The sequence below is a fragment of the Apodemus sylvaticus genome, chromosome 23 (genome assembly GCF_947179515.1).
Source record: "Apodemus sylvaticus chromosome 23, mApoSyl1.1, whole genome shotgun sequence".
NCBI classification, from domain to species: domain Eukaryota; kingdom Metazoa; phylum Chordata; class Mammalia; order Rodentia; family Muridae; genus Apodemus; species Apodemus sylvaticus.
This window is the reverse complement of record NC_067494.1, coordinates 39,833,039-39,855,333: the sequence shown is the minus strand read 5'-3', so window position 1 is coordinate 39,855,333 and position 22,295 is coordinate 39,833,039. Positions and strand designations below refer to the sequence as shown.

General features: G+C 47.4%; 1 protein-coding gene across 3 annotated transcripts in view; it reads right to left on the bottom strand.

The window, feature by feature from the left end:
* Positions 1-22,295, bottom strand: part of Zdhhc14 (zinc finger DHHC-type palmitoyltransferase 14) — a 260,562-nt gene that overhangs the window by 49,860 nt on the left and 188,407 nt on the right. For all 3 annotated transcript variants that reach the window (XM_052169860.1, XM_052169861.1, XM_052169862.1), the window contains exon 3: positions 13,255-13,413. In XM_052169860.1, the coding sequence (XP_052025820.1) occupies positions 13,255-13,413 (159 nt within the window). The remainder of the gene's footprint in view (positions 1-13,254; positions 13,414-22,295) is intronic.

The window sequence follows — 22,295 nt, the reverse complement described above, 5'->3', positions numbered from 1 at the left end:
AATCATTACACGTCCCCTTGAGTGATAAAGACTTCTACCACAGGGCAAAAAGAGACCTGAGAGAAACAACCAGAGCACACTTTGCCAATGAGTTTAACTGTGCAGATCTTTAACCCTGGCCAGAATCCTGCCTATATTGAAATACAGTTCAATACCCCAAGGATGGACTTACTGTGAAGTTCTACCTTCTATACTGGCTGATTCTTAGCTAACTGTCCAGATTCCTCCCATCCAGCAGGGGCAAGGCCCTCTGCCCTACCCACCTTCTTGGTTCTTTCCCCCTTATAGCCTGCAGTGCCCCCTCCACTCAGGTACCCACTGGAGGGAACATATTCATTTTTTTTCTCTATGCCTGATTATCCCTCATACCCAGGTGGTCAAAAGAAACAGCTAATTGCATTTCTAGTCCTTTCTAGCGTTCTATTTCTGCTTCTGAAGTTCACTGTGGCCTGTGTGTCTTGTTTGTTGAACCACCATATTGGCTGGTTTTGCATGTCAACTTGCCACAAGTTATCACTCCAGAAACTCTCTGGAGTTATCACAGAGAAAGGAGCCTCCCTTGAGGGAAGGCCTCCATGAGAGAGGCTCCTTTCTCTGAGATCCAGCTATAGGGCATTTTCTCAATTAGTGATCAAGGATTGGAGGAAGGGGAACATTGTGGGTGGTGCCATCCCTGGGCTGGTAGTCCTGGGTTCTATAAGAAAGCAAGCTGAGCAAGCCAGGGGAAGCAAGCCAGTAAGCAGCACCCCTCGGTGGCCTCTGCATCAGCTCCTGCTTCCTGACCTGCTTGAGTTCCAGTCCTGACTTCCTTTGGTGATGAACAACAGTATGGAAATGTAAGCTCAATAATCCTTTCCTCCCCAACTTGCTTCTTGGTCCTGATGTTTGTGCAGGAATAGAAACCCTGACTAAGACAACTACTGTCACCTCTTCTGGGAAGCCCCCTTCAGTGTGGCCTCCACATCGTTGCCAGGGGCACTTTTCAACGCCAGTGACACTTCATTAGCTTCTTGGCCTGTGTTCCCTGGGTGATCCTTGGAGCGGGTGCCTAGCTCTCCCCTCGATGATGGCACTTCTGCCTGCCTGTGTCACTCAGAGTCCTGACGACCAGGTTTCCAGATGGGTAACCCCCACCTCTCACTTTTTCTTCCTTACTGAACCCAAGAACTCCACCTTTGTCTGTGCTATATATTGGCTTTTCTCACTGTATCTTATTTTGGGCCACTGCTTATAAAAACTTATAACAACAACTGCTACAGTTCCACAGATCTGGTGGATTTGCAGTTAGGCAGTACGTGTTTGTCATAATGACCCTGAACATTCCACGCTGAGGGCCCGATGTGTGTGGTCTGCGCTGTTATCAGACGTCGTACTGTGGTTTGTTGTACTGTTTCGGAGGACATGGGTCTCTGACTTGGTGTCCTGAATTTGGGTCCTGGCTTTTTGCCTGGTAAGAAATGTCACCCAAAATTCCTTCTAGCTCTTATACTGTGACTCCATTTTAAGAACTGAAGTCAACGGTGACTGCTCCGAGAACACGTGGAAGTGCTGGGGGGACTCAGCAAAGAAACTATAAATAAAGAACTTACAAAACCCCTGAAGCTCAGGGATACCCAGGTAAAGGCCAGAAGTAATCGGTGGCTCTAAAAGCAGCCAGGAGTTAACAATGCACATAAGGCAGTCCTGACAGCAGACTTGGGCCTGTGCAGGCATCTTAGACTCTTAACACAGGGTACTGCTTTTGTCTCCTGTTGATCACAGAAAGCGTGCAAACACTCCACTGAGTCACTGTGGTCTAGGCAGGAGAGCTAAATTAATTCTCTAAACTAAAGCTTTCAAAAGAACAGACAGAAGGCCCTCTCTCTTTCATGGTCAAGAGCAGCTTGTATAGTTTATGCCCCCTCCCCACTGTGGAATGGAATCATGGGACAGTTTGTTTATATAAAAGCTGTTCAGAACTTTGAGATGCTTCCAAAAGGGCATGGCATCCACCTTGGACTGGGAGAACGGACAACTGTACATCTCTGGAGTCAGTCACGGTTTAATGGCCCGGAAATGAGACTTTCCTAGCTGTGGCAGATGAACATGCACAAGTCTGGCTGGCTTTTTGGAAGGGCTTAAGGAGGGGTTGCTAGGCCAAAGCATAGTGAGGAATCTGTGAGCAGGAGTTAAAGCTAACAGCAGCCAGCAGCAGGCCCACAGGGGCAGTCTGAGGCAGGAGGATTAAGCCCTCCCTGCTCAGCTGGAATTCACCACCATCCTCTGAAGGCTGCCAGTCTCAGGATCACTGGACCTGGGATGGGGACTCTTCTGGCTGCTGTCTTTGCCACAGCCAGGGTGAGGCCAACCAGCTAGAGGAAGAAAGACAGGCCATCAGGGCAAAGAGTCAGCAAAGAGCCAGACCACCCTGCCTCTCCTCTGCTCTTTTATAGTCCTGGAAACGGTTTTAACCTCGAGGGCCGTGGTTCTTAGCAGAGTTCTCATTTCCTAGTGCTTTGAAAAGCTGTCAAAAATGACTGGCCTGTCCCAACCTGCCCCTGCAAAGGAATCTACATGTCCTGAAACCTTGCTCCTGGGACACCAGGGCCAAGAATTACAGGCCTAGAAACATAGATCATAGAAACTGAAGTGACTTATTTCAACACCTAATTTAAATTTTGTTTTATCGTAAGAAGACAGGCCAGCAGGTGCCTTTTACAGAGTGACTGCTTTCTTGCTGTGTGGCATGCTAATCTGCCATCCTTAGGGTCTCAGGAGAACAGCTGTACAAGCCCAGCTGTGGTGGGTGGGTACGAACTGTGGCTTGCCCGATATGACTAAGATGCTTACACAAAAGGGAAGTGATTTTGCTTGCCCTTTAAGCCCTAGGTTCGTTTAACTAAAGGTCAGAGTCAAGTAGTAGAATAGGTCAGTAAGTTAGTGGGTCATGACCAGCACCAAAAAGAATCAAGAGACTGCACTGGGCTTACCACGTGGTTAAGCGGTACAACTCAAGACTTCATTTCTGAATGGGGGCTCACTGAGATCCCACTGAAAATGCATTTCTTACTGTGAGTTGCAGGGAAACACAGGGATCAAAGCTATAGCTTTAGGGCACAGAGAAGGCCCTAAACTATTTGCTTGAGTAAATACACACATGCTAAATTGTTCTGGAACAGGCCTAAGTCTGTGAGTGGTTTTCATGATGTCTTTCCTGTCCTGTAAGGAGAGTGGGGATACTGGTCAGATTTAACACTTAAAAACATGTATACCTTGAGGGTCTGTGATGTGTGTGTGTGTGTGTGTTTATATACATGTGTATGTATATATTCAGAAGTCAGATTTGGGTCCACTTTAGTTGTTCTGTCTTGTTTTCTAAGGCAGGGTTTCTCTGGACAATTTGCCACATGTAGCTGGCAGGCCAAGGAACCCAAGGGTTCTCTCTGCTCCTTTCTTAAACACTGGGTGATTACAAGTATGTGTCACCATGCTAACTTTTTAAAAAAACAAACAAACAAAGCACGTTTCCTAGGGGGATTGAATTCAGACCCCATGTCCTCAGGGCTATGTGGCAAGCACCTGCCTGGCCCAGTGAGCTAGCTGTCTTCCCGGTTCTGAAACCTGCCCTGCCCTTCTCAGAGGTTTGATGTTGGAACCTCTGGTGAAGGAAACCTTGTCTCTTTCCAATTGAGAGCACAGACCTCACTATAGAGCTGCAAGAGCAACAGAGTTTAGAAATGCTTCCTTCTTCTCCAAAGAGAAGGCAAGAACAAGAGGTGTCGATAGACTCCTAAGAGGAATCTTGACTTAGTCCCCTCCCGGGCCAGCGTTGTCCATAAGTGCTACTGCTGGGGAACTGCCACCTTGAAGAGGAACAACCTGTCCTCGGAGCTTACATGCAGATGGGGCAGAGACAATCTGCAAGCAAGCTGGTGCACACATCTGCTGTGACAGCACAGGTCTTCGGTGTTAAGGAAGAGTACAGGAGGGGGCTAGAGGGGCGGGGTCTGGGAGGCCTCCTGGAGGCAATGCATGCCAAAATGTAGAGTTAAGAAAGGAGTCAGAGGCTGAGGCTGGGGCCAGAAGGCATTGAGAAACACGGTGCATACCCAGCTGGAGCACAGGGCTTCTGGGAGGCTCATAAGGCTTATGGGCCTTCAGACGGGTAGAAGGCCTGACTAGTGGCTAGATTCTGCTTGGGGTGGTTAGTCTAGTGTCAGACAGAAGCTGGGTTGTGTGGGGAGCAGGAGACTCCTTTGTGGGTAAGAGCTATTGGTAGTCTCTGGCTGCTGGGACAGGGGAGGGAGGGAGGGAGGGAGGGAGGGAGGGAAGGAGGGAGGGAGAGAGAGAGAGAGAGAGAGAGAGAGAATGAATTGGGGGGTCTACCTAGTAAGTGAAAGCCCAAGATGTGGGGAGGGGAGGGGTCAGGGGATCAGAGTATAGTAGGGAGGTGTCCCCTGGGACTTTCTGAGGAGCACTGCCATTCAGTATGTCACCAGGGAAGACGGCTGTGAGGCATCTATGTCTCTACGAGTGGAAGAATCTGGTATCAGCTACATCTACTAAGTCTGGAGCTTGGAAGAGAGATTTGAGCTAGAGTTTAAAAAGTGTTCAGAGAGACTTCTGAAGAGCAGAGGGGCACAGACAGAGCTAAGTTCACATTCTGTGTCACACAGCCACGGACCATACATAAAGAAAGACGGACAGAGCTAGTCCAAGAAACAGCAGCAGGAGAGGAGAGGGAGAGAGGGAGGGGGCAGAGAGGGAGAGGGAGTGAAAGAAGACAGAGAAGGGAGGAGGGAGGGAGGCAGAGAGAGAGGGAGGGAAGGAGGGAAGGAGGGAGGGAGGGAGGGAGGGAAAGGCGAGGGTGGCAGGAGTCTGGCCAACAGAAACAGACCTCAGTGGAGTAATTACTCTGGCTTTTTCTGGGTGTTGACAAAAAGTATTTTTAAAACTGACTGCATTTGGACAATTCCAGAAAAAGCAGGCACGCACTTGGCCGGAGGTCGCCCCTCTGTTGGCTCAGACCCCGCAGCACACACAGGCCTTGCACACAGCAGCCTTTCCGAATGGTGTGTAGACATTAAGCCCAGATAGGATGAACCAAAGCTCCAGAAATTCTGTGGTTTAGACAGTACTGTTGGTGCGACACGTGCTTTAATTTTTTTCCTATTATATAGGCAGTCTTGTTCTTTGTCTAAACTAACTTCAATGAACAAATAAACACACTGATTATAGAAGATATCATACTGTATAAAATTTAATGCACCTGTACCATGTTAAATCATTATGGCCCCATAAGGAAGTGAATTTGGAGTTGGAGAGGCAGCCCAGCATCTGCAAAGATGCTGCTCTTGCAGAGGACTTGGGTTCAGTTCCCAGCACCCAAAACTGCCTGTAACTCCAGCTTCGGGGGAATCTGACCCCCCCTTGTGGCTACCAGGGGCAACTGCATCCATATGCATACACAGAGAAGCATGCACACCCATACACATAAACAAATTGTCTTGAATGTGTGTGTCCACAAGGGTCCAAGTCTTATATGAGAAAATGTGACACGGGCATCTAGAAGGACCGCAGGGCTGATCGTTCAGCAGTTCTTCTTCTTCCATGGATGGGGGGCTTCCCATAGGACACTTATAATCGGTGTCTAATAACCTTCCCAGACAGTTAAGACTCTGGGCAGAGAGAGAGCTGGCTCTGCATGGGGGGAACTCTGGTCCCTCTCTGTGATAGTGTCTTGCTGTAAATGAACAAACTGACATTCTGGTGCTGTGCATTCTGGGTACAGATATCCACAAAGGGACAGTTCTGCTCTTGGCGCCCCAACAAAGGCTGAGCTCTTGGGTCCAAGATTAGAGCCTCCAGTGAGTGGTCCTACCTTTCTAGTGTGAGTGATCTCAGCCCTACCTCTATTTTTTTTATTGGATAGTTTCTTTATTTACATTTCAAATATATTCCCCTTTCCAGGTTTCCTTTCTTCCAGAAACCCCCTATCCCATGCCCCCTCCCCCTACTTCTATGAAGGGGTTCCCCCCACGCACCCTTGCATTCCCCCACATTGTGGCATCCAGCCTTCACAGGACCAAGGGCCTCTCCTCCCATCCATGTCCAACAAGGCCGTCCTCTGCTACATCTGCGGTTGGAGCCATGGGTCCCTCCATGTGCACTCTTTGGTTGGTGGTTTAATCCCTGGGAGCTGGGGATAATGGTTAGTTGATATTGTTGTTTTTCCTATGGAGTTGCAAATCCCTTCAGCTCCTCCAGTCCTTTCTCCAACTCCTCTGTCCTTCCCCCACCCTCTAAGTGTCTGACATTACAGGCACCAGCATGTGTCACACTCCTGGCTCTGTAAAGCTCACTGTTTCTGGATCCTCACATTAGATTTTTTTTAATTAAATATTTTCTTTATTTACATTTCAAATGTTATGCCCTTACCTGGTTTCCCCTCTGAAAACTCCCTATCCCATCCCCCCTCCCCTGCTCACCAACCCTCCCACTCCTGCTTCCCTATCCTAGCATTCCCCTGCACTGAGGCATCGAACCTTCACAGGACCAAGGGCCTCTCCTCCCATTGATGACCAACAAGGCCATCTTCTGCTACATATGCAGCTGGAGCCATGGGTCCCTCCATGTGTACTCTTTGGTTGATGGTTTAGTCCCTGGGAGGTCTGGGGGACCTGGTTGGTTCATAATGTTCCTCCTATGGGGCTGCAGGCTCCTTCAGCTCCTTCACATCAGCTTTAAGCTGCTACAGGCCAAGTTCTAGATGGACATCTGTATTTTATAGACTCAGGCCATCAGTTAGGACAGTAAACATGAAAACTTTACCTTATTTTTTTTTAAAAGCCGTGGCGTCCAGCCCTTTGACACTGTGATATGCCCTATAAACGGGTTGCTCCACATTCATGACTATCCAGGGATATAAGCAGCCCAGAGGTTGCAGGTTCAACACGTGTGGATTTAAAGCCTTAAGCTTACATGTGGGAAATGTTAAAATCTAGGAGTCAGAGGAATATCCTCCTTTGTGACCCAGTAGTCCCGCCTCTGGTAAGTTTCTGGGCTCCATTCAGGCCTTCCCACTTCTCGGCTATTACCTTGGCCTTCCCCAGTATATCTTTGCTCTGTCACCATCTCCTGGCTCTATCCTACAGTTTGCTTTGCAGTGTCTACGCAGGGCACACTTTGAAACCCTCACGAGGTCCCTTATCCTTTGTCCTTAAAGTAAAATGGAACCTCTCTAGCCTGTATCCTCCCTGCCCTGTTTCAGCCTGTTATGCCTTGAGTCTCTGGTCCCTCGCGCTGCCTGTCTGCCTGTCCCAGGTCTTCATAGCCTGCCCTAGCTTCCTGGTAGAGCCTTTTACATCACCGGCCTTCCTTTGTCTTGCTTTCTAGAACCTGCCCCTTGGAACTCAGATGGGATGCTCCTTCTAATGTTCCTACATGACCTGTGTGTTCCTGTGTGTCCTCTACTTCCTGTGTCTGCAGGCCTGCCTGTAAGCTCACAGGGCAAGATACTCATTCACCACAGTCTCCCAGTATCCACCTAGCATAGGGCCAGGTGCACAACCAGCAGTTAGGCTATGGCTCATAACTGGGCAAGGGTACACAGTACCCACTGGCCATGCTCATAGCCCTAAGGGGTCCTTAGCCGTGGTACCCACTGCCTGTCTTGGCACAGTGTGCCCTGACCCAGGGGCATTTATACCAGTGGCTTTTTAATCCTTCCACAAAGGTGCAGGGGACATCATGGAAGAGGAAGTGGAGAGATTGTAAGAATCAGAGGTTGGGAAGACTGCAGTGAATTGGTATCTTTGGGACAGGACAGGACAGGACAGGACAGGGCAGGGTAGGGCAGGGTAGGGCAGGACAGGGCAGTTGGGCTCATGAATTCACAAGAGCTGTGGTTGTCCATGCGGGATCAAGTCAGTCGACATGCGTGGTTCAGGAAGCCCCGAGCCTTGGATGAGGATCTGTTGACAGCTGATGTGTGCTAGGGAAAGTAGTGTTTAGAGGTGTGGGGCCTTGTAGCCTGAAAATGCTATGGTGGACGGGTCTCCCTCCATGTGTATACGGGCAACACGCACTAGATCCAGTGGGCTCTAAAGGGAGAAGGTATGAAGTCGGGAGGAGATGGAGGGAAAGGGGAGAGAATGAAATCAAAGTACACGCTATACATGCTTGGGATTCTTGAGGAATAAATATTATAATTTATACCTCTGAATGCCGTAGCTTTCTTCTGTGTTCCTCCTTTTGTCAGTCTCTACATGTGTCGCAGCTGTAGCATTAAAGACTGTCCCTCAAGAGGTGATGAGAAATCTTTCTTCAGAACTTTATGTTTGGCTGTTTGTACATCCATCTTTGGGGTTGATTTCTAGTCCCCCCCCCTCTCCCCCAGGTCGTGAGATGATAGTTTGTAACATTATCTGCTTTCTAAAATTTGGGTTATTTTTTTGAAGCCTAATATGATTAATTTCTGCTCATGCTACAGGGACAGCTGATATTGACAAGAACATTTCATAAAAGTCAATCTCAACATAAGCATCATCTTTTATCGATATCTTTGATTCTTTTTGTATTTTGTTGACCTAAATGATTAAAATAAAGGAGGGAAGTTGTTTTTCACTAGTGTCATCTTATACCAAGCTATGCTTAAATTTTCTAATAATGGTTGCCTCCTATATTTCATACAGCGTTATTTGATGCATGCATGTGGATGATAATTTTCAATCATACTCTTTACCACCGTATAATTACTCTCTATCTGGAAGCATTGCAGACACAATGCATTCTGCTTTGGGCCCTGTGTGCTCTGCTCTTAAACACTGTCTCTGAGGGCTGACTTCTACTTTGATGCCTCTAGTGTACCACAGTGCCTGACAGGTACATGCTCAGGAAATGTTGGTGAGATGCAAACATATTTCTGGAGGTCCATGGTAAAGCCCTGTGTGCTTAGGTTCCCGGGAGCAAACAGATGCCCTCTCTCTCCATTCTCCTTGCATAATACAATTTCTGTCAAAATTACCAGCTCCCCTACCAGAGCCAAATATCTAAGAAGTAATGGCAGAGCACTAGCCTGTGTTTAAAGGCAGCTGTCAAGCCAAACTCTGCCATCACAAACCATGGGCATTGCATGAAGCGACACCTGGGGTCTATGGTGTTTAGCAGCACACAGCAAGGGTATGCACCACACCCACAGTCTCAGCTGGCACCGCAGAGGAAGTTCCCAGAGCAACCGAAGGGGGCGCTGTGGGACCAGAGGGACCACATGGTAAATGATGAGGTATGGTTTATATGGACTTTAATGAGGGTGGGAAAGTTCTACTTAGACAGCACCAATAGGAAACTGAGTCACTGCAGAGGACACTGTTGCCAGACAGATCAGAAATGACAGAGGGAACAGAAGACAGTGGCCTGGGATTTGCCTTGGGAGAAGGAGGCTAGCACTGTCTGCCATGTCCAGGCTCTGGCACAGTCCTCTTGTGTTCGCTCAGACCCTGCAATTTTACAGCGCTGTGGGTTCGGAGAAAGTCCTTTAGACGGAGAACACCGTGGGTCAAGGACCAGGCAGGCAGCTATGGCTCTAGAAGCCATAGCTTAGCTTGAAGCTGAGATCCCTCCACCTGGGCAATGGTCAGTTTATAGATGCTTTTGAACCTTCATCTTCATGGCTGGAAAAATCCTGATTCATCCACAGTGTGTGATTAATATCAAGGGAGCATGTATTAGGCTCACCTCATTTTATAGGGTTGGAAATAGCAGGGAGTAATGAGAAAACTTTCTCAGCTTCCGGGTTCTTCATTGATAAAACCAGACCAGAGCTCTGGGTCTGTGTTTTGAAAGCCAGGTCCCAGCCCTTGGGTTCTACCTACTGTTTCTGTGGTTGTGTCAGCACTTGACCCTCAAGAAAGTTCTTCCCTCATCCCTCAACTGAGGCTGCAAAGCTCTTAGGACTTGGCTTTTGTCTAAAATTTATTTAACAAAGAAAAAGAATTTTCCTATTAACCTAGAAATCGGCATTTCTCCATTTCCTCTTGTGTAACACAAGAGGGCAATTATCCACCATGTGTGGGAAGGGAATGACCCAAGGCAGGGACACCCTGCCAGGGAAGGGAAGCCCGGGTTCTAACCTGGGTTCCTAACACACCACTGTCTTCTTTATTTCCTGTAAAAGGAAAGATGTTTTGGTAAAAAAACAAAAAAACAAAAAACCTTCTATCTAAAAATATACCAGCATCAACCTTGCAATTATGCTTCTCTGTGGGAGACTTCTGCCTGCCGTTCTATTTCCTGAATGCAGAGGTCTAATCTGTGGCCTGTCACGCCAAAGGCTGGTGTTGTGCAGTTAACTGGAAAAAGCCAAGGCTATGTAGGCTATAATAACACTGTGTGTGTGTGTGTGTGTGTTGTGTGTGTCTGTGTGTTTGTGTCTGTGTGTCTGTATGTGTTTCTGTGTGTCTATGTGTCTCTGTTTATCTGTGTATGTGTATATTTGTATGTCTCTATGGGTGTGTATGTGTATGTCTCTGTGTGTGTCTATGTGTATATGTCTGTGTGTGTCTATGTGTGTCTATGTTTATGTGTATATATATATATGTGTGTGTCTCTGTGTGTATGTCTGTGTGTATGTCTGTGTGTGTGTGTGTCTGTCTTTGTGCATGTGTTTGTCTCTGTGCATGTGTCTGTCTCTGTGTGTGAGTGTGTGTCTGTCTGTCTCTGTGTGTCTGTCTGTGTATGTGTGTGTGTCTGCATGTAGTACAATTGAAAGCTTTATTTTAAACCGACTGCCTGTTACCTCACCTGTCGGAGACCTGGTTAAGATCAGCCCCAGCCCTGTGGACCAAACCTCCCAGGCCCTACCAGCCTGTCCTCACAGGCAGGCCCTTCCTCTTCCTGTCCCTGCCCCCAGGCCTTGTCACCATCTCTTTTCCCTTTGGTAGCTCTGGCTTGTGGAACACTGCCAAGCTTGCATGTGGGCTGCTGTTGTGACCACGTCCTCAAAAAGAGCCACCATTGCCTCCTGCCACGGTGGGCTGGTGGCTCTCGCTGTCACAGTTGGTAGAGTCCACCAGAGGAGACACTATCTCAAACCGTTTTACTATGGCAAAAACATGCCACCAACTGTGAAAATTCACTCATGCTTTTGGCAAGGAGATTTACACCCTGTTTGTCCGGCTTCTTTAAGAGACACACGTGCCTCTGGGTAATGTGGGGCAATATGGGACTATATGAATCTGTAAGAAGTGACAAAACTCCAACAGGAATTGCTAAACCATAACCAACTATGAGATGGGAAAAGTTTCCCTTTTTAAGCATGATGACAGCTCTAGCCCAGAGATAGGAAACAGGATTGAGACAAATGGGTACAAATGAGCAAGCGGGGACAAAAGGTTAGAAAGGGGTACAGATGTCACAAATGATAAGGAAGGAAGCACTTTCGATCTGTAGACAACATTTCTGATTTAATCAATATGCAGCCTAAGATATCCCCTCCCCCCCCAGCACACATAGGAAAGAACACGAAAAATGACCAGAGTGCTAACACAACAGTCTATTCCAGCCAGACCGAGGGATGAAAATGAAAACCTAAGAAAAGGTCCCAAGGCTGCTTATCATCCCTGCAGACTGTTCCCTGGATGCCACTGAAGCCACTGTGCTGTCTAGCCCCAAATGTCCTCAAGGTAGGTGTGGAATAGCCACTGGGGTAGGTATAGCTACAAAGGGCACCCAATCGCATCTAGGCTTTATAAGCACCCCATGTTCCCTGAATGGAGGACACGGTTCAATTCTGTTTTTATAATTGACAGCATGACATTGTATCAAGAACTTGCTAGACACAGGCACTCAAAAACATCTAAGTAATAGCAGTAACAGTAGCGGCAGCAGCAGCAACAGTAACAGCAGCAGCAACAGTAACAGCAGCAGCCGCCGCCGCCGCCGCAGCAGCAGCAGCAGCAGCAGCAGCAGCAGCAGCAGCAGCAGCAGCAACAGCAGCAGCAGCAGCAGTAACAGCAGCTAACACTTGCTCCAAGCCTGGCATTATTCTGATTAATTCGTGCCTGTCTGATTGTGTCATTTTTCAACTGTCCACTACAGCGATGAAGAAACCGAAGCACGGTTTACGTAGCTTGTCTAAGTCATACAGGGAACATCTGGAGCCTGCCCACCCTATGCCACACCGCTGACCCCTTACTACATACAGCCTCCTTACTACATGGGAAGGGAGAAGAAAACAAGCCCAACTTTCTCCACCATGGATCACAAACTAACAGAAATGTACGTTAACATAAACCAAGACAAATATAGACAAACGTGGCCCCGGTATCCAACTGCAGATTATTAAAGTTTGGATAAAGCTAATTTAAGATTAATACAATTTCTTGGTGTGGCGGGGGTTACATTGTAACACCGATTTTTCCCCCTCAGGCAGAATTGAGACTAGAAAATTCTGAGACCGAAAGAGAGCGGTGGAAATCAATAATGTGTTTCTGAGGGAGACACGGTTCTGAGGGTGCCCATCTCCTTCCAGGCACGAGGAAAGGGGCAATGTTTTTATTCTCACGTCTGGGAGGTCAGCTATAGGAACTGCGATCTTCTGCAGTGTGGCCAAGTCTTACTCTGTCCCTGTCATCACCGTCTTCTCTTGGGAGCTATGTTTAGGATGGAGGATGGCTAGGAACACCAGCTCTCAGTCTAAAGGAAGACGAATCCCTAACGCAAACCCGACGGTCTGGATCTGGGTCACTTGTAGAAGCCAGCGTTGGGGCAATAGGAGGCTATACATAGCCAGGACCTCCAAGCTGACACCTTCCCTCTGCCTGTCCCCGCTGTCTGAGGTCTAGCTCCATATGGAAGTTGGCTGTCTCTGTCTCTTTCCCTCCTTCAGACCGGAGGTCTCCTTAGTCTCCAAAAGGCACTTCCAAGCAGTGGGGAGGGGAAGGGAAATGCACAAAGCACATGTTTAATGTGTGCGGTCAGCTGTCGGGCAACAGAAAGGCCCAGGGCCACAATGGCTTTATTTCATCTGTCCCTTCTCTGGCATCCAAGGGGAACAAAGGTCTGGTTGCTGGTAACAAAGGTCTGGGGTGTGGGGGGTTAAAAAATAAAGACCCACAGTAAAACAGTGTCTAGTGGAGGCCTGGTGATCGTGTTCAGTGGAGACAGAGAGGGCGTTGACACATTAGCCTTTAGTAGACACGTTAAAGACAGGTCCCCTCCATGTCAGCACCCGGGCAGGTGCCTGCTACCTTTGTAGCATTCCCCGGTCCTACTCACCTACACAGTTATCACACAGGCTGCAGTGGGAGGCTCGAGGGGGTCGGAAAATCTTGCAGGTAAAACAGTACTTTAGTTTCACAGTCTGGCCATTGATAATGACTTCTTTGGTTCTGGGAGGCGGGCGATACCCCCCTGAACTGGTGCCGTTGGCGATATCTGCGGAAAGAAGGAGACACAGCACACACCTTCAGAACGCCATTTCAGCTCTGTGGTCCCAGGCTTGAGAAGGTCCGCTGGGATTCTGCTCAAAGGCAGATAGGGAGTGGTTCAGCCTAGTGGGGAGATGATCTCCATGGGAGTGGGCTACACCCACTCCCTTCTCTGCAGGGCTTGTAGAGAACACAAGCCTTAGGGCTACTTGTTAGGAGGGACCCAAGTGACTGAAGGCGGTGAGGTGAGGGCTCCTCCTGACACCGGTTTAATACACTTGGGTGGAGACCCTAGAATGATATTGGTTTTGTTATAGCAGCCTGTCTCATCCAAATTAACTCAATGGGCTCTTTCATTTTCCTTCTCTTTTTTTTTTTTTTTTTTTTTTTTTTTTTTTTTGGCTTTTTGGATTTGTTTTTTTCGAGACAGGGTTTCTCTGTGTAGCCCTGGCTGTCTTGGAACTCACTCTGTAGACCAGGCTGGCCTCGAACTCAGAAATCCGCCTGCCTCTGCCTCTGCCTCCCAGAGTGCTGGGATCGCAGGCGTGCGCCACCACCAACCGGCTTCATTTTCCTTCTTGAACTGAGTTCTTAAAGGCCAGTCGAGGCATCTCCTCGCTTTGTCCACTGGCCTCAAAAGTAGCAGTATCGGAAGGCAGGAAGGAATATCCATTTTGAAAAACAGAATATCCATCTTGTTTTTGTGAACAATTATTTAATAGATATTTTTTAAATCACTTCTGTATTTTGTTTAGAATCTTTTTTTAATTATTTTTAGAGCCTGTTTTAAAATGTTAAAGAAAATACAAATGCATTTTTTTCTTTCAAAAATTTATACTTATTTGTGTAGGGGGAAGGAGGAGCATACTGTGTATATGTGTGAGTTTATGTATAAGTATGTGTATATATATATATATATGTATATGTGTATGTGTGCATGCATGTGTGTATATATGTATGTGTGTATGTGTATGTGTTTATGTATGTATGTTTGTATGTGTGATGGTGTATATGAGTGTGTGTATATGTGTATATGAGTGTGTGTATATGTGTATGTGTATATGTGTATGTGTGTATGTGTGTGTATACAAGCCAAGGGAGTCAGATCTTTCAACTGTGGCTTCCAGGGTTAGAACTCAGGTGGTCAGGTATGGTAGCAAGCACCTTTATCCATAGAGCTGGCCCCTAAGTCTATTTTTGAAAGATTCTGTATCTCATGGCCTGTCTCTTTCATGAGAGTAAGTGGAGAACTGGTCACGCCCCCACCCCTGCTCACACTGACTCTCCATCTGATGTCCACCATGACTGAGACCCCTGCTCTAGAGGAAGGTATGGCTTCCAGCTCTGCGCACACGCCGACTCCCCCCAGCCATTCTAGGCTTAGGGCAGGCAGCTGTATAGTGACCACCTAGTGTCAAAGAGAACAGCAAGAAGCGAAGAGAACAGCGAGGGCGTCTGCTAAGACTCTGCAGTGGTTCCAGGGATGTTCGGAGCTGGTGAACTGAAGGCAGATGCTCGTGCTAACTCACACCCACTCTCCCACATGACACACTTCTGCAGACTCCCAACCCGGCAGGCATTAGTGTCGGCATCATCAACACAGGCACTCCACACAAACAACCCAGGCAGGAGTCATCTGGGGAGCTCTGAAACGCAGGGTAGTCTTGTCTTAGCCTCAGAATTCTGATCTCATTGGGGTAGGCAGAGTGAGGCCTGGTTGTGGGACCGTGGTGTGAGGCAGTCTATAGCCTGGTTGAAGCAAGGCCACTCTGGAGACCCAATAGAAGAACATTCTTCTACAAGGGACAGAATCCGTGAGCCATGTTCCCAGACTGCTGACTCCCCAACTCCATAATCCTGTGGCCATCAGTCATGTGTGGCCACGCCCCAGGCCCCTAGTGTTCTGGCTGGACTCCACCCCTACAGTCACCTGGCTACAGCCTGGTTTTCCTCCTCTCCTCTCCTCTCCTCTCCTCCCCTCCCCTCCCCTCCCCTCCCCTCTTCTCTCTCTCTCTCTCTCTCTCTCTCTCTCTCTCTCTCACCTCTCCCCATCTCTGCTCCTCCCCTCTATTCTTTCTCCCATTTCCACATGGTCATGGCCTTCCCACATCCCTCTATCTTCTCCTTTCTCTTTTCTTCTCTCTTTTTCTCTCTCTACTCTTTTAATAATAAAGCATCAAAACTCTGAGCTATCTCTTATTAAAAACCCACTGCACAGAAACATGATGCAGGCCTCAGTGTTTCCAGCCACCAGGGGAAGGATCGAGCCGCCTCACAGACAAGCCTCCTCTCAGCCAACCAAACTTCAGAACAGGTACCTGGGAGGTCCATGCCAGAATGGCACTGCCTTCTGAGCAAAACCTCCTTCCCTGCTAGCAAGGCAGCCTCTTGCTCCACAGGTAGCTGAAGCAGCACTCCCTAATGCGGCACCAGTGTGTGTGCCCCCCCTCCTCTTTTTCCCTACACTTGGTGATTTAAAAGGCTCCTCAGAGATATTCCAATTTGTGGCCAAGGCTGGATCTACTACTATGGGGTGAGGTCCACACAGCATCCATTTCAACACAACAGATCATCAGAGAGGCAGGCTCTCAGCTCATCCTAAACACTGCATAGGAATCTGCATTTTTGCCCAGAATCTCCAGTGATTCCTGCACTTAACAACTTGGAACCTGGGTACACAGTGGGCACAGCTTTCCTCAGATGAGGGGACACGCCACCAAAACCACCCAGCCACCTCACTTAAGCTTAGCTATACTGAAGGTATCCAGAGGGTACTCTTCTGCCCCGCGCCGCCCCCCGCCCCCCATCTGACAGAATCCTTGGCTGACTAGTTGTGACTCAGAAGCTCTCTGTGGGACTTCAGCTTTCTTTTAGAGGCTGTGGGATGCAGAGCCTCTGCTCTAGTCTGTTAGCCTTAGGCCTTGGTGGCAGTGCAGACACCAAGTCCAGGGGTAAGGAGTGCCTCAGAGCTGTCAACAGTCCTTGACAACTTGGGGAAAATAAAAGGTTCAGCAGTGGCAGGATACAAACAGAGAGGAGGGAGCATCTGAGGAAGGGCAGGGTAGGGATAATCAGGACAATCCCCGGACCAGACCTCTTGCTTAGAACCGTAGAGCTAGGTGGTGGCAGCTCACGCCTTTAATCCCAGCACTTGGGAGGCAGAGGCAGGTGGATTTTTGAGTTCTAGGCTAGCCTGGTCTACAGAGTGAGATACAACAACAACAAAAACCCAAACCATTAAGTAGCTGTGGAGCCAGCTCTAGGGCCATGGGTTGCCTTGTTAACCTGAATACTTTCTTGGTACCCTCCCCCCAAAATGGCACCCAGGTGATCTCCCTATCAGGTGATGTTAAGGCCAGCAGCATCTAGTGTGCCTGCTGGGAAGGGGTCAAAACTGGATGATGTGGCCGTCCTAAGCACCAGGCAGGAAAGGATGGACTCAGAGCACATCAATAACAAGGAAAGAGCTCTGTGAACACCAACTGGGTGGCCTTGAGGCCCAAAATAATAAGACTTTGGTAGTTTTATGTCATCTGTGACATGAGCTGGGTATATTTAGCACTTCCAAAGAGGGGTTTAAAACACAGAAAGATCAGTTACAAAGAAACTCAATCAAATATATGCATTAATTGCATCTGAAAACTTTGGAGCTAAAATCCCATGGCAAATATGCAGAAATGCCAGAGCAGGCAGCGCCTACACCTTTACAAAGCCTAGCTTTGCATAGCAAGGGCCCGACAGAGGGAGTCTCTGTGGGCTCTCCTCACAATAGACCCTACTGATCTTATACCTCCAAAGTGCTTCTTTAAGAAATATTAAACTTTCACATACAGAGTGAGCTAGAAACTAGGATTCAACAGAAAGGGCCAACTGTAGCTTAGGAAGTTAGCCCAAACCCCAACACTCTTGCATGAGATAATCAGAGAGTTGACATGTTTAAAAAAAGAAAGTTGAAGGATCAGAAGACTGAATTCAGGACCTAAACATGCCACTAACTCATGAGAGAATCAGACATAAAAAGAACTAGCAACAATAACAACTACAAAAATAACGGGCAATATTTACAAAGGGCTGACCCTGCTGCACAGGTGCAGGGTGGGACCCAGGCAGCTTAGGAGGTCTCCTGCAGCTGCCCAAGCGTTGACTGCCCCCTCCCCTTCCCCCTCCCCACCCCCCACCATCTAGTCTTACTGTGGACAGGAGTCATTCATTGTCTTTGGATCAGATTCATTCATTTCCCCCAACAACCCTCAGGCAGCCTTCTAAATGTCCACAGAGTCCTCAGAGCCCCCGGTCTGCTCTTTCCATAGCAGTCTATCCTGGAGCCCGCACCCCCCAACCCTGTGTGCTCTCAGGGGGGAAGCCAGCTGCTGCACAGCTGGAGATATGCACAATGGTCTCTGCACTGGGGCGTGGGGGTGGGGTGAACAGTCTCATCTTTAAGGTCCAGTTCAGGCTTCTCTTCTGATAGTAGAACTGACAGGTAGCGGTGCCCTTTTGCAGCTGTGGGCTCTCTCTCACTGTGTTTAATTCATCAATTTATTCTGTCAGCTGAGCTCTGCTGGCCCTCTCTCCAGTGCCTGTGTCCTCAGCACCTGGGGTTTCAAATGCTAATCTAAAGGCAAAAGTTTTCCCTCAATGTTCAGAGTGAAGCTGGGGGCCCATCACAAAGCCGGTCACCCGCTGAGCTCTTCAATACTGGCAGCGTATGCAGGTACGTGGCATAAAGGGTGTAGCTGAGTGTTTTGGTCTAATCCCCAATTATTCTGTGTGGGACTTTGTGTGTGTGTGCACACGTGTGCAACAACTGTGCCTCTGTTTCTTAGAGTGGCTCTTTGTGGTTTAAATACAGCTCTTGAGAAAGAATAATCAAGTCTACAATAGCTAATGGTTGAAGAACACTAGACTTTGGGGTGGGGGAGGGAGCGAAATTGGTTAGCGACTTTTCAAGCTGACAGGAATTACTACTTACTTACCAAGGGTATTTTGCACAAGCATTCTGAAGGAAAATACAAAAGCCTGAAATGGCTTTTACATTTATAAAGATTCCTCCTCCTAATGGTTGGGAGTTGTTGGCAGAGAGGTGCAAATGATAATGTATATTTGTGAGTCTATGTCCAGCACCAACCTTGCAATCAGACCCCTGGTCAGAGAACTAAGGGGGCAGGAAGGAGAGGTTGGCCACATGTGCTCTGGAATGGGAGACCAACAGTGAAGGAGATATCTCAGTGAAAGAGAAATCTTGGGCTAGCTAGAAGCTTCTGGTAACTGTTCCTCAATATATGACTAATTTTTTCAAGGCCTGACTTTGAAAGGGAGGCCATAATTTTCTTTTGAGAGACCGGGGTGCTTTCAACCCAAAGCTGATTTTCACTCCAAACTGCTGCTTCAGGTAACTAAGAGCGCTTTCTTAAAACACGAGTGAAAAATGTCACCTTGGAAGATGTGGATGAAGTCTCTCTTTCCAGCTGAAGGCTTCATCTAGAGTGCCATTCCCTTGTGTACTTAAGTTTCACAGACCATTAGCCAGCTGACAGGGCATCTGCCAGAGTGGTGGGCACCTCTGCTAACAGGAGTTTAGTCAGCATGAAGATAGGGCAGGGGGCAGATGTCACTTCATATTCTAGTCCGCAAGACTCTACCACAGTCTTGGAGTATGGTTGTGCATTGCTATACACACAGCCAGAGATTTAACAAATCTAAATATCCAATTGATGTCCACTAGACGTCCAAAAGTCTTCTGGGTGCTGTGGATACAGGACAGGAGAAATCCTTTGTCCTTTGTGGCTCATGCTCTAGGGACAGCCGATACATTCAGAGAACAGAATTCTGCTAATTCAAAGGTACAAACAAGTCATACTGTGGACTAGACCTCACACTTGGCCAATGGTTGGGATCATTTAGGGTAGTGTTTCCCATCTGGGGGGGGGGTCATTCTGTCCACAGGGGAAGTGTGAAAATATCTGGAGACTTTTTTTTTTTAGTTTGTCACAAATGGGAGGGAACACTCCTGGCGCCTGGCGTGGAGGCCAGGCATACCGTTAAATATCCCATACTGCACAGGCCAACCCTTCACAAAGAGGAATTTTACAGCCCATACACCAATAGTCCTTTGGTGGCAAAGCCTCTCAAAATGTGGTCCCTGAACCAGCAGTCTGGGCTCCACTGAGAAGCTCGGTTAAAATGAATCAGTGTGGTGCTGACCTCACTCTGAGCCACCTTGTCCAGAATCTGCATTTTTCTTTTTCTTTTTTTTTTTAATTTATTTTTATTTACATTGCAAATGATTTCCCCTTTTCTGGGTCCCCACTCCCCGCAAGTCCCATAAACCCTCTTCCGTCCCCCTATTCTTCCATCTATTTTTCAAGGATTCCCCAGGTGATTTGGGCTCCTCAGGAAGTCTGAAAATCACTGCTGTTGGCACAACACTTCTCAGTAAGTGGGCTAGACTTTCTGGCAGGTTAGATAATGTTAACTACGCTTGGTGAGGTCCCACTATCATTCTTAGGTACATTAGACAAATACCATGCATGTAAGCTTATTTATCTGGAAGTTATACAGAAAAAGGATGATCGAGAAGGAGAAAGGGGGGGAGGGGGGAGAGACTGACTACTCTCCAACACACTCGTCTAGAATAGAAGCTAAGAACAGTATTTTTATTCATGCTTTTAGCTCACACATATAGTCGACGAAGCTAGTGAGGCCCTAGCAACTAAGCCCTAATTCTTTTTTTTAAAGTTTTATTTATTATATGTAAGTACACCATAGCTGTCTTCAGACACTCCAGAAGAGGGAGTCAGATCTCGTTACAGATGGTTGTGAGCTACCATGTGGTTGCTGGGATTTGAACTTAGGACCTTTGGAAGAGCAGTCAGTGCTCTTAACCACTGAGCCATCTCTCCAGCCCTAAGCCGTAATTCTTAGTCCTGGCAGCTGGAGAATCCAATGGTTGGCTTAAGAATGAAGGTAACAGAGAGGAATCCACTCCCTTTGCAAAGATGTCAATGGTACTCGAAGAGTTGATGCAATATGGTTAGTTATGGAAAGTCAGACCCACCAAAACTGCCAAGCCTGGTTTTCAAACATTTTTTATTTGGGATATTTTCAGATTATATATAATTTATTTTGTTAGTGGAAATGTTAGGCCTCGGTGTGATGTTTTAAAAAAGAATGCCTCCCATAGGCTCCCATGTTTAAATACTTGGTCCCCAATTGGTTGAACTGTTAGGAAAGACTTAGGAAGTGTGGCCCTACTGAAGGAGGTACGTCACCGGGAGCAGGCTTTGAGGTTTCCAAAGTCCATACCATTCCCAGTTAGCTCTCTCTACTTCTTGGTTGTGTCTCTGGATGTAAGTTTTCAGCTGCTGCTCTAACTCCATGCCCGCCTGCTTGCTGCTCCCGGCTATGATAGGCATGGGACTCACCCTCTGGAACAGTTAGTTCCCAAACCTCTTTCTTCCTTAAATTGCCATGGTTGTGATATTTATCACAGCTTACAAAAGTAACCAAGATACTCAAGAAAGTTTGGATTCCCATGTTCAATCATGTCATAATTCATGGAAAGATGCTATAATGTCCACATCTATCAAAGGTTCTTCAGTTTGTGGCTACTCCGCGATCCCAGGAATATAAATATATACACATACATACATACACACACACACACACACACACACACACACACACACACATAAACATTAATTAGTCCAACTTAACATGGAAGAAAATGAAAGTGCTTAGTTGCCTTATCTTTTACTTTAACTAACCAAGCTAATCCAATCTATGCTCATAACAAATGAAAATTAATGATGATCTTATTTTGGGGGAACTCTTTTTCCAGCTGGATGCAAAACCCTGTCCTTGAGTATAAAAGGAAGAAATGTGCCTTTGTCCTTGTAGAGTTTAATTCCCTTCCAACACTATCAGATTTCCCTGCACACATACACACAGAACCGCTGTGCAGTGTAAATGAAAATCAGCTCTTCTGAAGGCCAGAGCTCCAAATACCTGCATGTGCTTGTACTCTGTGGGGGTGTGGATTCTGCACTGCCAGAGACGACTGGCGACTGCACACGGACAGGGATCAGACTGGCGTGCCAGTGTGTGCACGATAAGATAAGCAGAGAACAAAGGAAATGGTTGGCACTGGACAGCCCGCTGTGGCAGGTCACGCTTCTCTGTCACCACCAGGAAATCTGACAGGCGTCTACTGAAGCAGCGGTGAGGACCTGGACGTGACGGCTGACTTCTCTCTCACTTGGCATGCGCTATAAGATTCTATCTGCATCCTTGAAAGAAGGGGATCTAGGGATGTCAGCACCACAGAAGCAGGGGTTGTTATTTATAAACGTGCAGCTCTTTAAAGAATAAAAATGTCCACTTGGGGGGTCCTACTCTTTTTTGCCTTATTAGAATGAATAAAAATCTTCAATGGGATTACTAATATAACTTTCTCTCTCTCTCTTTTTCATGTACAGAATTCTCTAGGAACAAATGCATAACTAATAATAATAGATAGGACCCATATGAAGCAAACTACAAAACTATGGAGTCTCTGAGATTTTGAACTTCCCGCCACCCCCACCCCCGCCCCGGGGCATCCAGTGGTGAGGAAGGAAATGCAGTGTTTGAACTGCTCCTACTCTATCTGGATGGCCTTGTACATCTATTTCAGTGCCGATGAGCGCTACAGAATGATTTGAGAAACCCTGACAGACTCAATAAGTTAAAGCCAGAGTTTCACCTGAAAAAAAATGGCTGAGGATATTTGCAAAGAGAAATAATGAGGGGGTAATAAGAGGCCCAGGGATAAACGGAACAGTGAAACAACAGACCGGTGCTTACTAAATAGACACAAATTCTCTCAAGATTTATCACTCGATAAACAGA